This window comes from Oreochromis aureus, linkage group 5 (genome assembly GCF_013358895.1).
Source record: "Oreochromis aureus strain Israel breed Guangdong linkage group 5, ZZ_aureus, whole genome shotgun sequence".
In the NCBI taxonomy this organism is placed as follows: Eukaryota; Metazoa; Chordata; class Actinopteri; order Cichliformes; family Cichlidae; genus Oreochromis; species Oreochromis aureus.
In genome coordinates, this window is record NC_052946.1 from 25005 (window position 1) to 42934 (window position 17930).

Genomic DNA, 17930 nt, shown 5'->3' on the forward strand with positions numbered 1-17930 from the left:
TGGTGGGCCAGGGGGCAGAGAGAAAAGGGTTTGGTGGCTGGTTACCAGCAGCTGAACCCTGAAAATAAGAGTGAGTGCACTGTCCACTAGTAAACCGATTGCTCTGTCAGACAGATGTAAAAAAAATAAAGTTTACCTGTGGGAACCCACTGGGCAATACTAGTAAAGTTCTGTTTATAAGTGTGACACAGGCACATAACCAGCTGAGGATTAGCAATTGTTCATAAAAAGCAACTTCCTAATGTCAGACGTGGATACTAACTAACTTTACAGTGACTCTTTCCAAATGCTGAAAATTGTATAAGGACAGCACGGATCAATTTACTAATAATTCCTGTCTTATGCCTAATGACAAAAAAGAGAGACCAGCCTAGCTAAATGTAAACTGTTTCTACAAATATGTTTATATGTTAAAGGTTCTAATGATGGAACACTGCAGTATCATTAAGTTCATCAAAAACATGCAGCTTATCATTGTTTATTGAATCTGATAGTGTGAAAAAAATAGATAAGCGCCCATCAATGCTTTGTATATTTAATGTGTCAGTGTTTCTGTGCACTCAAAGTGCTCCATATAAATGCTGCAGCACTGATCCCAGCCAGCAAAAGTAAACGACACACCTTCAAAAAGTGTAGGCACAAACAGGCAGACATCTGCTCACAGTACATCTGAAGCTGTTTGTTGATAAAAATACTATAATGAAGTCCAAAAAGCAGAAATCCAAAGAGTCACAGGAAACACAGGGTGAGAGGAGAGTTATCAGCTCCAGAGCTTAACATGTCCTCAAGGAGAAACTAGGTCCCATGTCACACAGTCATCACAGTGGAGTGATGACAAACATCTTATGTGATGTCCTTCTGTCTCGGTGGCCGGTGAATGTTTCTGACCACACACTTCACCATCCACTCAATGCCTTCGTTCACGCCGTCCCTGTATGGAACAAGCAGTTTGTTTCATATTTCTTTTAACATCTATAGAGTGTGAAATTATTTAAGACTTACATTTCATTGAAAGCAATACAGAAACACATGAAACGTTAAAACTGAGGCATTTCCTAATATATGCTCATTTTGAATTTAATACTGCTGTAGCTGCTTCCCGGACAAACAGGAGCTACTTAATGATCTAATAACATGACTGGCTGTAAAAAGGTGAGTCTTTGGAAAATGAAGGTGGGCCAGTTCACCACTCTGCAAACGGACAACAGTAAACAACGATGATAAGGAACTGAATTCAAAACGGTGCAAAATATTTCTTTACAAAAAAGGACAAGGCTGAAAGCAGTTTTACACGGCTGTGATTTTCAGGCTCTCCAACAACGTTACATTAAAAAACAGACATGACAGACAAAGTGGAAATCACTGCATTTGCTGAGAATTACTTGTGAAATCCACTGCATCCACTAATGTGACTTTAAACTCTACAATTAAACTAAAAAAACAAAGACAAATGCTAATAGAATAGAATAGAATAGAATAGAATAGAATAGAATAGCTTTTTATTGTCACTGTTACAAGAACAGTGAAAGGCAGTTTGGCATCTCTCCATGTGTGTGAAGTACACAATAGCGTAAGTATTTACACAATGACAAATTTACATTTACACAAGAAAGATATGTACAAGTTATACATACACCTGCAAACATACACGCACATACATACATATATGTATATATACATATTTGCATCCGTACATGCATACACACACATATTTCCACATACACACTTACATCTATATACATACACATACATGCCATCTAACTAGCAGGTGCATTGAGAGGTGCAGTGTGATCAGTGATATTGCACATTGAGTGGGGTGGGGGGTGCTGTTGGAACTATACTAAATAATGTTATAATAAATACAGTTTAAAGAGGTAGGGGTGTTGGGGTGTTGTCTTCTCTGGGGCTCAAGCTCATTTAAGTTGGGTTGAGGAATAGGAGAAGACTGTCCTGTGGGCTGTGCAATCACATTCTGAAGCATCCCTTGTTAAAAAAGGATGATCATCCATCTTACAGTTCAGAAGAATCTGTGATGGTATTGGTTTCTGCTATTGATCGTTGCATGGGGAACTTGCACATCTGTGCAGACCCCATTAATGCTGCTGGAAGTGCAATCCTGTCAACCATTAAAAACCTCTGGCACCCTTTGAAAATGAAATGTAAACATTTTGCATTTTAACTTCTTGCATTTTAAGTGAAGGGACTGTAATTAAACATTATGTGAGAAAACGTTCGATGCAATGTTATTATTTGAATTTTTTTCATGCAAATTTGCATTCAGTGTAATTGAATCAAATAAAAACACAACAATTACTTTCATAGCTTAGCTTCTGTTGAACACATGCTACATTACATTATGTGTGAGAGCAAGCTGTTGCAACCAAAGTCATCATTTAAAACTGTTGTAGTCTTACCCTGTGAGAGCAGTGCAAGGCTGGACTAAACAGTCTCTCTTGCCAATCTTTGGAGCACAATCACTGAAGGTTGTTTTAATGTCGGGCACTGACAAACAGTTCTGAGAAAAAGAACATACACAAGACTGAAGGCAGTGACCAAGTTCAAGATTTAAGATTCAAGGTGTTTATTGTCAATAAAACAATACACACAGTATACAGCGTCCCGAAATGCCGTTTCACCCCAAGGCCCCCATGGTGCATTTATAAGAATATAAAAAATAAATCTCCAAGAGATATAAAACTAGAAATTACAAATAAATAATAACTCGCTAAATTTGGGTAAAATTAAGAGATAAAAAGGTACTATTACTAACTATATCTATGTACAATACAGAAAGATAGGACAGATACAATATGAAGTGGATTGTGCAGTAGGTATTGAATACCAGTGCACGTGCACATTAAAGTGTGACTGGCTTGGTGTGAATGAAAAGTCCAAGTACCGGTACGTCTTGCTTATTAGCCAGCACGAGGAGCGGAACGCCTTCCAGTGCCTCACTGCTGATCATTTTCTCTGGAAGAGAAGAGAGATCAATCACTGATTCAATAATACAGCGCTCTGAGAAAGTACCTGCACCTTTTCTGATTCCTTCATCTCATCTCATATTTGTCACACATTTCAGATCTTCAAACTGATCGTAACATCAGACATATTGTCCCTGCGTCTGTGTGGCTTCCTCCCACAGTCCAGAGACATTCACTTAGTGGAATTAGGTTAACTGGTGAGTCTATATTGTCCATAGGTGTAAATATGAGCGTGAACGGTTCTTTGTCTCTGCTGCTGGCCCAGAGACAGGCTGGCACTCACTATAGTAGCTGGGATAGGCTTAAAGTTCAGACTGCTCGTCTCTGTGCCAAGCTGGTCTGGACGAATTGAAGGCTCCGTAACATGTTTTGTCTCCAAATAATTGTACAGTTTATCCTTTGCACAGAAAGCTCTGATGATATTTTGTGACAATGGTGGGGAAATAACTTAAAATGATTTTATGCTTGTTATTCTTCTTTGCCAAAAGACATGCAGACTGCTGTTGAACTCTGCTTTGTTGTTTACATCCCTATAAAGGACAATTAAGGCCTACACTGCACTTCTAGTTATAATGTTTGGGTGGAAATTATCTCTTCACACAGGGACAGGTCAATCTGAATACCTTTTTTACCTTAATGAACAAAATCATCATTCAAAAGCTTCATTTCTTATTTCCTTGGGTTATCTCGATCTAATATTAAAATGTGTTTGATGATCTGACATGTAGATAGGACAAAGAAATAAGAAACCTCCACCACGGCAGCTCCCTCCTCTCTGGGCAGGATTTCATTTTAAAGGAATAGTACTGTACTTTGTATATATTCTTACTTTAACAAGTTTGTATTAAAGTAAAAATAACACATTTTGGGGTCAACTTGAAAGAAAGGCAGATGTGAAATGTAAAAGTGAGATCAGAGGTCAAATGTGACATATTTGGATACAAACTATAATGTTTAGAATCACCATACACCAGTGTCATTTCCCGAATGTTGCCAATACAAACAAAGGAAATAGAATTTTAAGCATAGACATTTTATAAAACTTTGACCTTATTTGGCCCTGAAGAAGAGTTCTGAGGTACAAAAACCCCAAATATAATTACCTATATGTTGAAAATACAAACAACTGTAGCAAGCAGCATAGTTTTAAATAGCTCTGTATGGGATTCCAATCCAATCCAACTTTATTTATATAGCACTTTTAAAAGTTGACCAAAGTGCTTTCCAATAATAAAACAGAGATAGCAGTTAAAAACCATACATTAAGCATACAATGAAATCAATAAACAAAATAAATACATAATTGAAAAAGAAGGTAAAAATAAATCAGTGTATATATTAAAAATTAAAACATGAGTAAAATAAACAATAAGATATACAATGAATAAGATTAACAAAGTAAAAAGATTAAGAGTGACCAACAGCTGACTACAAACTGACTACAAACTGACTCTGATAATACTCCTAGAAAGCCTTTGAAAAAAAGTGTGTTTTTAAAAGTGATTTAAACATTTCAAGTGTTGGGGCCAGCCTAATATGGAGGGGCAGTTTGTTCCATAGTTTGGGGGCCACAACAGCGAAGGCTCGGTCCCCCCGGTGTTTCAGTCTCGACATGGGGACAGCAAGGAGTGACTGGTCAGACAATCTGAGAGACCTTTGTGGAGTGTATCGGTGTAGAAGGTCTGACAGGTAAGAAGGAGCCAGGCCATTTAAAACTTTAAAAGCAAGCAATAAAATTTTAAAATGAATTCTAAAATGGACAGGCAACCAGTGTAAGGAGGCAAGAACAGGGGTAATGTGCTCACGTTTGCGTGTCCCTGTCAACAGGCGAGCAGCAGCATTCTGGACCATTTGCAAGCGTGATAGTGAGGCCTGATCAATACCAATATAAAGTCCATTACAATAATCAAAGCGAGTGGTCACAAATGCGTGCAAAACTCTTTCCAAGTCACAAAAAGAAATAAAAGGTTTTAGTTTAGAGAGCTGCCTCAACTGAAAAAAGCTTTTCCTCACCACTGTATTTACTTGTTTGTCCATTTTAAGAGCTGTGTCAAATTTTACTCCAAGGTTGGTGACAATTGGTTTGACACAGGATGTAAGAGGGCCCAAGTCAGATGGAGGGACACCAGGTCCATTCGGCCCAAATATAATGACCTCAGTCTTCTTTTCATTAAAGTTTAAAAGATTCAGAGCCAGCCATGCTCTGATATCCTTAAGACATTCTAAAATAGGCCTGAGGGGGTTAGGGTCATTGTGTTTCAGGGGTAGATAAATTTGACAATCATCTGCATAAAAATGAAATGAGACTTTATGTTTTTTAATAATATGGCCAAGGGGAAGTAAATAAATACTAAAAAGAAGAGGCCCAAGGATGGATCCTTGAGGTACACCACATGGGAGGGGGGCGGAAGATGAATGAAATTTACCAAGTGAGACAGAAAAACTTCTGTCAGACAGGTATGACTTAAACCACTCCAAGGCAGTGCCTCTAATTCCAACATGATGTTCTAGGCGAGAAATCAAAATATTGTGATCTACTGTATCAAAAGCTGCTGTGAGATCCAAAAGCACAAGTAAGACAGACTTCCCAGAGTCAGCAGTTAGTAAGAAATCATTAAAAACTCTCAAAAGTGCAGTCTCTGTGCTGTGAAGGGCTTTAAAACCAGATTGAAATACCTCAAAAATGTTTTGACTCTTTAAAAACGTCTGCAGCTGTGAACACACTACTTTTTCTAAAATTTCAGAACCAAAAGGAAGCTTTGAAATAGGTCTGAAATTACACAACAAAGAGGCATCCAAGCCAGGGCGTTTCAGCAGAGGCTGGCCCACTGCCTGTTTAAAAATTACAGGTACATCGCCTGAAGTCAGGCTGCTGTTTATAAGCCTTTGAATATAAGGTCCAATAGTGCCCCAAACTTCTTTAAAAAAGCGAGGGGGAAGGACATCACTGGGAGAGCCAGACTTGATTTGGGTGACAATTTTACCAGATACAACAGAGACACGGGTTCAAAGTGGCTAAAAACTGCTAAAGGCGTAAATATAACAGAAGGGTCATAAGAAGGGGGTAAAATATGTGCTCTAATAGATAAAATCTTGTCCACAAAGAAATTTAAAAATTGTTGTCACTTTGACGTTCAGATTAATCTACTGATCTTGAAGGCGAGGTCAGAGATCAATATTTTAAATATTTATGCTGTACTTTCTATATGTTATATTTTCTACTTGTGAGAATCACAGTTTCTATGTTCTAAGGCTTTTTGTCACTTTTTGAACAATAAATCATGAAGTTTACCTTAAAGACATTGGTGCATGTAAGCCAAATTTTTATGGATCGTTAACATGACCCCACAGTTTTTATCAGAATTCATACAAAAGTTTTCGAACTATCTTGAAGTCAGACAGAAGGTCGAAGGTGCGCACAAACACTAGCAAAAACACAACCTCCTTGGTGGAGGGATTATGAAGTGGGCAAGTGCTTTGTCACAGCACTATGAATGTCAGAACACATATCAATTTCTCCATTTGTTCAGTAAATAACACAGAGAGAAGAAGGTTAATTTGGTTTGGTTGGTTACTCACCAAAGGCCTCCTTTGATTCTGACAGACGCTCTTCATCAGTTGAATCTATCACATAGATGACTCCATGGGATTCAGCGTAGTACTAAATACAACCATGAAGAAGAAGAAAACACAACACAACATTCGGGTTGGTGATTGTATTCCTGAAAGTAGTGCTATACTGCGGTTAGTAAAACCCCATTTCAGAAAAGCATTTCACTGCAGTAACTGGCAAGTAATTTAAAGCCCATATTTATTTTACACAACAGGACAAAAACAACATGTCAAATTCTGAAATTAAGAATTTCATCAAAATGTAACAAGTTTGTACATTTCTAACTCTGTGTTTGGGACCTGTGGAGACTCACTGCTGTACCTTTGAAGGAAAAGGATTTTCCCTGCTCAACATTGTGGGCCTTCACATCTGTATATATCCATCCGCATTAATAGGGCCTTCACTGATGTGTAGGTTATCCATCCCATGTTCAAGATGCAACACAATTTACTATGACAACAATGGTCCCCCTCCTATCTAGTCTGCAGATCACAACATCCATGACCAAAACAATTTTCAATTCTGACGGTTTCCACTACACCTGAAAGTTTGAAGGTGGAGCTGTCAATTTAGCTGTTGACCGCTATCCCACTGTGTTTAACTGTGGGGATAGCGTTCTGTGGGTTGTATACCTCTACCTTCTTCCTCCAAACATAAGCAGCATCTCTAGGGCCTAAGAGCTCTAGTTTCATCTCATATGACCACAGGTCACGCTTCCAGTATGCATAATGTTTCTGCATGTTATCCTTAGCATACTTCAGTCTGGCTTCAAGGTGTCTCTTCTCCAGAAGTGGACTGTTTCTTGGTCTGCAACTTCACACTCTGTTCCTGTGCAGGGTCTCAGTGATTGTCTTCTTTGAGACTACAATTTGTGACTTTGCTGAGTCATTTAGTGTCTTGACAGTTGTTCAAGGGTCCTTTGGCACATCTCTCAATAGTTTTCTTTCCAGAGTCTTTGAAATCCTTTGCTTCCTACTTTTGCAAGGCTTGTTCTGTACTGTTAAGCTCTCTTTGAATTTTTCTGTGATACTTCTCGCTCCAGTTCTTGAAACGTGGAAATGCTATGGTCATTTTGGATATCCATCTCTTGCTTTGTGAGCACAACAACTTTTTTCTCTAGTCTATACTGATTTCTTTTGTTTCTAGCATGACGCTTCCTCAAATGACAGCTCCAACCCTTGCCTGATATTTTAATACTCTGAGTAAATTAGAAAATAACCCTCCGTTTTAGCTGGATTTTACAAGCTTTGAAGATCATTGGACACTAGTGATTTGTGTTTTGGCTCAATCAAAAAGTCAGATTTTAGGGTGCTAATAATATTGAACCTGGTAATACTTTTCTGAAAATCTGTTATTTTGTTACTGTGTGTCAACAGAAAAACAATATGCTTTCGAAAGTATTAGCATGTTTAAAAAGGCTATGCTGAAAATCCCTTTGAGCACTTGGAAAATGTTGACAAAAACTTCTGCCCTCTGCAGGTAGCATTGTTCTCCCAGATGGATTCTTTTTTTCAAAACTGGTAAAGTGTTCCCAAATATGTCCATGCGGCCTGTCCACGTGCAGTAAATGTATGCTAAACACTGAAAATATTACATCTCCAAAATAGAAATACTATCTATGTTAGTGTACAGGATGTGAAAAATTCCTCTTTTTTAACTCACTTTGTCCCACAGAGACTGGAGCTCCTCCTGACCTCCCAAATCCCAGAACATTAGACGAGCCTTGCCAACATCAATTGTGCCAACTGTAAAGGAAAGCGAGAGAAACGTTATAGATCAGCAGTTCAAATCGAGAACGTTCTGTGAACTAGAAAGAAGGTAGCATTAGAACATGGAAGAATACATAATTGCATTGATTTGTCCTTCAGCTAGACCATATTAAGTTTGTCTGTACCAAAATGGTTAAAATAAGAAATTACAATTAATTCCTGCAGTTATTCATCAAAAAATAACTGATAATCATTTTCCACTGTTATGCAGTAATTACACACTCAAAAAGCAAGCGATTCCTGCTACTTTGACAAGGCAGGAGAGTATTGTGAAGGAGTTCATGCTGATGCAAGCGTAGCACAATTTACTGGAATAAGATGTCCATAACACTGCGACATTCACTTACTGTTCAGGCCAACTGTAGTGGTGATCTTGGATAAAGTCATCCCCTTGTAATTCTTACTAAACTTTGTTTTGGTCTGTTCCAGGAAAGTCTACAGACAGAGAAAATAAGAGCAACAGTTAGACTGGTGAATTACTCAGGTGATGAGCACTGTGTACGTATCTGTGCATGTGTAAGACAAAATTAGCTAAACTTCAGGGCTCAGCGACCCCTTGTGAATAACTGAGTAGCTGAAAGTAGTTTTTTAGGTTGTTGTTGTCCCCAGCTCGAGACAAAGAGAGTGACAGACCACAAAGCTAACATATACAAGAGAACATTACACCGCTTTCAGTGATATGTGCATAACCCAGTTAACCAATTATATAACACAACATCACTTTGATACCGTTTTTCCGGCGTTATCCAGTCCCAGGATCAAAACGCAGTATTCATCCTTCTGGAACATGTACTTATATAATCCAGATAATAAAGTGTACATCTTGAACAAAAAGCAAACATAAACAAAAACGCGTCCGTGTTCACTAGTCTTAATGTTGGCTAGGTAGCTTAGCTTAGCTATGAGGCTAAACAAGCAACACGCGCCACTGTGGCTTCATTATATTCCCACTAAACATGCCTGTGTGCGAATAGGGGTGAACAACATGTATGCACACATAAAACAAGTCAGAGAAGCCGTCGTTTAAAAATACAGTTCTGCTATGAAAGTCTGAACACAATCCCGTCTCTACGTGTAACGTATCCAGGAAGTGCCACTGTATGAATCATGGGAAATGAAGTACATATGGATTCTACGACATTACGTTAGGTGACAGTGTTTTAGATATAAAACTTCATTTCCCATGAGGAAGTTCGAAAGCGTGTTACATCATTTTAAAGAAAAACGCAACAAATATAGAATTAATTGATTTGTTCCAGTAACTGTAGAAGTTCAGAACCAGAGCGTTATTAAGTGAGTGCTGACAGTCTTAACAGCTCGAAAATAAAAAGGGAACAGTTTTTTTTAATGACGTTTCATCTCTCAGCCATTCAGAACTGAGAACCTGCAGAGACAGGTGAGCAATATTTGTGTTCTATGGAATTCACAGGCTCTATTACAGCGTCAAGTAACTTAGCGTTAAAATCCTGACTTCATATCTTCACCAAGCACTAAGTCATGTTTTGCTTAGGGCTTAAGAACGTATTTCATTTACTGACATGCAAATCATGGACTTGTTTTTCTTTTCTTTTGTCTTTTGGGGGTGGGGGATATTCCATCTCTCTCTGTTAAAATAAAATGACCATGTTACCATAAAAATTAGAGACTTGTTCTTTTTTTTTTTTTTGTAAGTAAGCAGACTTAAAATTCAGCAGTGGAACAAATAATTATATCCGCTACTGTTTATGGATGCTGCTGAGTTGAAAGTGGAATAGGCTGGATGACGATTTGAACATTCCCTTTATTAGAATACATTGTAAATTATTTACAACTTAAAGTTTACAGTGGGTGATACCATATATTCAAATAATATTATGTATATAATATAATAACAAGTTAAATTTTTTATCCATCTTTCCACTTTCTTGAGCTTATCTGGGCCCAGGTCACGGGGGCACCATTCTAAGCAGAGAAGCCTAGATCTCCCTCTCCCTAGCCACCTCCTCCTGCTCCAAGGAGTTCCCAGGCCAGCCAAGACATATGGGCTGTTTTCCAATTCAGGGGCTGCATTATTCGGAAGACCCGGCCTTTGTGGTCTATGTGGGCCGGGTCCTTAGAAGATCAAGAAGGCCAGAAGTGCGAGGCTTGTGAAATGAGACAGTCTAGACTCCATCGCACTGCTCAGTTTGCCAAGCAACCTGAGCAGCGCAGCTGTTAGACAGAAATGAAGGAGAAATTTCTTTTATTCATCTGCTTGTTTTTATATGAGCTTTGTTTGATTTGATAAGTATCTGAGGCTGAGACCACGGGACTGTAAAACATGACTGTTGGGCTTCATTTCTGTACTGAACAGTCATTTTAAAATTAGCTAATTGTTATTTACTAGCTAATGTTGTTCATGAGACTAAAGTCATCTCACTTTGGTAATGTAAATATAATATGGTCAACATTAAAGTTATTATTATATTAATCATAAGATAAGATAAGATGACCTTTATTAGTCCCACATGTGGGAAATTTGTTTTGTCACAGCAGGAAGTGGACAGTGCAAAAGTTCTGAAGCAAAAATTAGAATACAATAAGAATATAATACTGTACACAACTGTACAGAATAGAATAAACTAAAATACTATATACAGTAGAATGAAATAGAATAAAATATACAATAGGATAAAAATAGAATACAAATGCTGTATACAACTGAGTAAAAATACAACGATGCCAGAAAGGAGTATTGCACTTAGTGTTATTGCACATGTGTGGGTGTGTGTGTTTAATCAGTTAAAGTCTTTGTTGTGGAGTCTGACAGCAGTGGGGAGGAAAGACCGTCCCACACCGTGGGTGCCGCAGCCACTGAAGGAGCTGCTCAGTGCTGTCAGAGTCTCCTGCATGGGGTGGGAGATGTTGTCCAACAGGGATGACAGTTTAGCCACCATTCTCCTGTCACTCACCACCTCCACTGGGTCCAGAGGGCATCCTAGAACAGAGCTGGCCCTTTTGATCAGCCTGTTCAGTCTCTTCCTGTCCCTGGCAGAGATGCTGCCGCCCCAGCAGACCACACTGTAAAAGATGGCTGAGGCCACCACAGAGTCATAGAAGGTCTTCAGGAGTGGGCCCTCCACTCCAAACGACCTGAGTCTCTGCAGCAGGTACAGCCTGCTCTCCCCTTTCCTGTAGAGGGCGTCTGAGTTATGAGTCCAGTCCAGTTTGTTGTTCAGATGAACACCAAGGTACCTGTAGCTGTCCACAGTCTCAATGTCCATACCTTGGATGTTCAGTGGTTGCAGTGGAGGATGTTTGTGCCTGCGGAAGTCTACCACCAGCTCCTTGGTTTTACTGGTGTTGATCTGGAGGTAGTTCAGCTGGCACCAGTCCACAAAGTCTTTGGTCAGTTCTCTGTACTCCTTGTCGTCCCCATCAATTCAATTCAATTCAATTCAATTTTATTTATATAGCGCCAAATCACAACAAAAGTCGCCTCAAGGCGCTTTATATTGTACAATAGAAGGAAAGGAAAAACTCAATGCATCATGGGAATCCCCGGCAGCCTACGTCTATTGCAGCATAACTAAGGGAGGATTCAGGGTCACCTGGTCCAGCCCTAACTATATGCTTTAGCAAAAAAGAAAGTTTTAAGCCTAATCTTGAAAGTAGAGATAGTGTCTGTCTCCCGAATCCAAACTGGAAGCTGGTTCCACAGAAGAGGGGCCTGAAAACTGAAGGCTCTCCCTCCCATCCTACTTTTAAATACTCTAGGAACAACAAGTAAGCCTGCAGAGCGAGAGCGAAGTGCTCTAATAGGGTGATATGGTACCACAAGGTCATTAAGATAAGATGGGGCCTGATTATTTAAGACCTTGTATGTGAGGAGCAGGATTTTGAATTCAATTCTGGATTTAACAGGAAGCCAATGAAGGGAAGCCAAAACAGGAGAAATATGCTCTCTCTTTCTAGTCCCTGTCAGGACTCTTGCTGCAGCATTTTGGATCAGCTGAAGGCTTTTCAGGGAGTTTTTAGGACATCCTGATAATAATGAATTACAGTAGTCCAGCCCGGAAGTAATGAAGGCATGAACTAGTTTTTCAGCATCACTCTGAGACAGGATATTTCTAATTTTAGAGATGTTGCGCAAATGGAAGAAAGCAGTCTTACATATTTGTTTAATATGTGCGTTAAAGGACATGTCCTGGTCAAAAATGACTCCAAGGTTCCTCACAGTGTTACTGGAGGCCAAGGTAATGCCATCCAGAGTAAGAATCTGGTTAGATACCATATTTCTAAGATTTTCAGGGCCGAGTACAATAACCTCAGTTTTATCTGAATTAAGAAGCAGAAAGTTAGCGGCCATCCAGGTCTTTATGTCTTTAAGACATTCCTGCAGTTTAACTAATTGGTGTGTGTTACCTGGCTTCATGGATAGATAGAGCTGCGTGTCATCTGCATAGCAGTGAAAATGTATGCTATGTCTTCTAATGATGTTGCCTAGGGGAAGCATGTATAATGTAAATAGAATTGGTCCTAGCACTGAACCCTGTGGAACACCATAATTGACCTTAGTGGGTGAAGAGGACTCTCCATTTACTTGAACAAATTGGAGTCTATTAGATAGATATGATACAAACCACTGCAGCGCAGTACCTGTAATACCTACAGCATGTTCTAATCGCTCTAATAGGATATTATGATCAACAGTATCAAACGCAGCACTGAGGTCTAGCAGGACAAGCACAGAGATGAGTCCACTGTCAGAGGCCATAAGAAGATCATTTGTAACCTTCACTAAAGCTGTTTCTGTGCTGTGATGAGCTCTGAAACCTGACTGAAACTCTTCAAATAAGCCATTCCTCTGCAGATGATCTGTTAGCTGTTTGACAACTACTCTTTCAAGGATGTTTGATATGAAAGGAAGGTTGGAGATTGGCCTGTAATTAGCTAAGACAGCTGGGTCTAGAGATGGCTTTTTGAGTAAAGGTTTAACTACAGCCAGCTTGAAGGCCTGTGGTACATAGCCGATTATTAGAGATAGGTTGATCATATTTAAGATCGAAGAATTAATTAATGGCAGGACTTCTTTGAGCAGTTTTGTAGGAATGGGGTCTAAAAGACACGTTCATGCTTTGGAGGAAGTAATTATTGAAGTTAACTCAGAAAGATCAATTGGAGAAAAGAGTCTAACTTAACATCAATGGTACTAAAAGTAGCTGTAGATAATATTACATCTGTGGGATGATTATTGGTAATTTTTCTCTAATGATAAAAATTTTATTTGTGAAGAAGTTCATGAAGTCATTACTAGTTAACGTTAAAGGGATGGTTGGCTCAGTAGAGCTCTGACTTTTTGTCAGCCTGGCTACAGTGCTGAAGAGAAACCTGGGGTTGTTCTTATTTTCTTCAATCAGTGACGAATAGTAAGATGTTCTGGCTTTGCGGAGGGCTTTCTTATAAAGCAGCAAACTATTTCTCCAGGCTAAATGATGATCCTCTAAATTTGTGACACGCCATTTCCTCTCCAGCTTACGAGTTATCTGCTTTAGGCTACGTGTTTGAGAATTATACCAGGGAGTCAGGGACTTTGGATTTGAGACCTTAGTTTTCACAGGAGCTACAGTATCCAGAGTCGCATGCGTAGTGAGGAGGTAAAATTATTAACAAGATAATCGACCTCTGTTGGAGTAGCGTTCAGATAGCTGCTCTGCTCTATGTTGGTACAGGGCATTGAAGATGATAACAGTGGGTGGATTATATTCTTAAACTTAGTTACAGCACTTTCAGAAAGACATCTACTGTGATAAAGTCTACTCTCCACTGCTGTGTAATCAATTATTGTAAATGTAAATGTTATCAGGAAATGATCAGACAGCAGAGGGTTTTCAGGAAACACTGTTAAATGTTCAGTTTCTATGCCATATGTTAAAACAAGATCTAGAGTGTGATTAAAGTGGTGGGTGGGTTCTTTTACATTTTGAGAGAAGCCAATTGAGTCTAATAACAGATTAAATGCCATGTTGAGGCTGTCATTTTAGCATCTACATGGATGTTAAAATCACCCACAATAATTATTTTATCTGAGCTGAGCACTAAATCAGATAAAAGTCTGAGAAATCAGAGAGAAACTCTGTGTAAGGCCCAGGTGGACGATAGATGATAACAAGTAAGACTGGTTTCTGAGTTTTACAGCTGGGGTGGACGAGGCTAAGCATCAGGCTTTCAAATGAATTAAAAGTCTGTCTTGGTCTTTCGTTAATTAATAGGCTGGTGTGAAAAATTGCTGCCACACCGCCCCTCGGCCTGTGCTTCGAGGTTTCTGGTAGTTAGAATGACTCGGGGTGTTGATTCATTTAAACTAACATAATCATCCTGCTGCAGCCAGGTTTCTGTAAGGCAGAGTAAATCGATTTGTTGATCAATTATTAAGTCATGTACTAACAGAGACTTGGAGGAGAGAGACCTAATATTTAATAATCCAGATTTCACTGTTTTACTCTTTGGTTCAGATGTGGATACTGTATTGTTCTTTCTTTGTGATTTTCTATGTTTAAGTTGTTTGTTGCTGGTTTTTGGTTTGTTTTTTGTCATTTTGGGAGCTGACACAGTCTCTATGGAGATGGGTTTTTGGGGGGGTAGCAGGAGGAGAGAAGCTGCAGAGAGGCGTGTAAGACTGCAACTCTGCTTCCTGGTCCCAACTCTGGATAGTCATCAGTGATGAGGCCGATTATTGCAGAGTCATCAGAGAACTTCTGCAGGAAGCACTGGGTGGAGTTCTGGGAGAAGTCTGCAGTGTAGATGGTGAAGAGGAACGAGCCAGAACCGTTCCCTGTGGGGCCCCCGTACTGCAGACGACCCTGTCCGACACACAGCCCTGAGTTATCACATACTGTGGTCGGTCTGTGAGGTAGTCCAGAATCCAGGTAGTGAGGTGATGGTCCACTCCAGAGTTCTCCAGCTTGTCCTTCAGAACCGAGGGAAGAATAGTGTTGAAGGCACTGGAGAAATCAAAGAACATGATTCTCACAGTGCTCCCAGCGGTCTCCAGATGAGCGAGGGAACGATGTAGGAGGTGAATGACGGCATCATCCGCTCCAATGCCAGGCTGGTAGGCAAACTGAAGTGGGTCCAGTGATGAGCTCACCAGGTGCCGAAGCTGAGCCAGGACCAACTGCTCCAGGGTCTTCATCAGGTGGGATGTCAGAGCCACCGGCCTGTAGCTGTTGAGGTCCTTGGGGGGTGAAGTCTTTTGCACTGGTACGACACAGGAGGTTTTCCAGAGCTGTGATACTCTCCCCAGCCTCAGGCTCACGTTGAAGAGGTGCTCCATCACCCCACACAGTTGGTCTTCGCAGACCCTCGAGCTGATGCCATCTGGGCCCGCTGCCTTCTTGCCATTAATCCTCCTCAGTTCCCTCCTAACCTGGGTGGTTGAGAGAGACAGGCTGGAGCCTTGTGTTGAGTGTGTATTGGATGCTGTTGTTGGGGGTGAGGAGGAGTGAGCAGGGTGAATAGAGGAGGTGTGAAGTGTCTGAGGTGTCAGAGGTGGAACAGCAGCAGTGGGGGTGGGTGAGTCTGCAGCCGATGTTGGAGACTGCCTCATGGCTGAATCAAATCTGTTGAAGAAATGATCGAGTTCATTTGCCCACCTCACATCCCTCCCAGGCAGAGAGTTCTGATTTTTGTGGCCCGAGATGGTTCTGAGGCCTCTCCAGACTTCACCAACGTTGTTTTGCTGAAGCTGGTTCTCCATTTTCTGCCTGTAGCTGTCCTTCCCATTCCTTATCAGTCCCCTCAGCTTTCTCTGCACCCTTTTCAACTCCTCTTTGTCTTTGGATTTGAAGGCCCTCCTCTTCTGCTTGAGAACAGCTTTAATTTCTGGGGTAATCCAAGGTTTGTTGTTGGAGAAACACCGTACAGTCCTGGTAGGTACGGTGTTATCCACACAGAAATTAATATAGTCAGTAATGCATGTAGTAAGGCTGTCGATGTCCTCTCCGTGGTCGTCACACATTACCTCCCACACAGTCGACTCAAAACAATCCTTAAGAGCCTCCTCGCTCTCCTCCGACCAACTCTGTACTGTGCGGGTGGCTGGTGGCTCCCTGTGCACTAAGGGCTCATACACAGGGACAAGGTGCACCAGGTTGTGGTCAGATCTGCCCAGGGGAGGGAGAGGTGATGAACTGTATGCCTCTTCAGCATTGGCATACAGTAACGGTGTGTTCACACCGAACGCGATAGGCGTGAGCGAAAATGCCCCAAACGCCCCTAATTTGACGCGTGCACATTCGCACCTCAACGCGTGTCCAAGAAAAATCCATCGCGTGTCAAAAATGCATATTTTGACGCGCGTGAACCGGAAATGTGGGAGGGATGTGGGAGGAAGTTGTGCCAGACAGTATCTTTGCTAGATGGCAGCTGTCGAGCTAACGTTTGAAGAGAGAGTCTCCCTCCTCTATTTACTGTGGAGAGCAGAGCAGCGGCGTTAAGGACGTCCTCGCCGTACCTGGGTCCATCAGGTCCTCCAGAGGCGTGAGCAGTTTGGTGAGTTTCACCACTTGGTCGAGGAGCAGCGCCTGGATGATGGCCGATTTCAGCGATATCACCGTCTTTCACTCGCCCAGTTTGAGGACCTGCTGTCCCGTGTCGGTCCCAGAATCGCCCGCCTAGACACCAACTACAGGCGCTCAATCCCACCTGCAGAGCGCCTGTCCATCTGCCTGAGGTTAGTAAAAGTGTTTAATACGGTAGTCCTTTATTGATACCTGTGCTAATATATGCTAAACTATCGTTTATACACTGCTAACATGGCTGTGGTATGCTAACAGTGAATGCCGTCGGTGTTTACTGATAGCAAACTGTGGTATGAGGACCACTGTGGGTTAATCTTTGTAGTGATACTCACTCCTTTTTTTTTTTATTTAGACCTGGTTTAATTCTGGTATAGTTGAATATTAGTATATAATCCCCGCAGCTGTCAGACTCTATAACAGGGGTCAGCAGCCTTTCTTAAAACTGAGAGCTAGATAAAATTGTGAACAGTTTGGTTCATCTTTAGTTATATGGTTCTATCTAGCATATTCTATCTTGATAAGTCTTATCACAGGTTAATTTTTCAAAAATATTAACAATGATTTAAGCAAGGAAAGGGCTACATGTCAACATACAACTCTTTATTTCTATTAATGTCTTACTTCATTCCTACCTGATTGACATGTCTAGGAATTATGAGTGATTGGCTCACTGTAGTGGTAAAAGTTGTTACCAATCAAATTATGATATGGTAAAGTTAAAACAAAACACAACTGACTGTTTTATATTATATCTAATATATGTTATGTAATTATCCTTATAATTACAAAATGTTTTATGTAAGATTTATGTTTTGTAATTTAAATCTGACATCACAAAAGTATTTTGGAATTTGAATAATGTATTTTGTAACTGCAGTACACATAATACTAATTTTGAACAATTTTGTCCAGGTTCCTTGCCACTGGGGACTCCTTCAGGACCATTGCGTTCAGTTTCAGAGTCGGTGTGTCCACGGTGTGCCAGATCACCCCCCAGGTAGCGACGGCCATCTGGGACTGTCTAGTG

At 40.5% G+C, this 17930-nt stretch overlaps 1 protein-coding gene across 1 annotated transcript; it reads right to left on the reverse strand.

The window, feature by feature from the left end:
* Positions 1-462: 462 nt before the first annotated feature.
* On the reverse strand, positions 463-9472 carry arfrp1 (ADP-ribosylation factor related protein 1). The gene is made up of 7 exons (XM_031748744.2): positions 9093-9472; positions 8711-8798; positions 8257-8339; positions 6561-6642; positions 2900-2970; positions 2415-2515; positions 463-931 (listed from the first exon to the last, which is right to left on the reverse strand). Exons 1-7 carry the CDS (start codon positions 9183-9185, stop codon positions 844-846), a joined length of 606 nt encoding a protein of 201 aa, XP_031604604.1. The 5' UTR covers positions 9186-9472; the 3' UTR covers positions 463-843.
* Positions 9473-17930: the final 8458 nt, after the last annotated feature.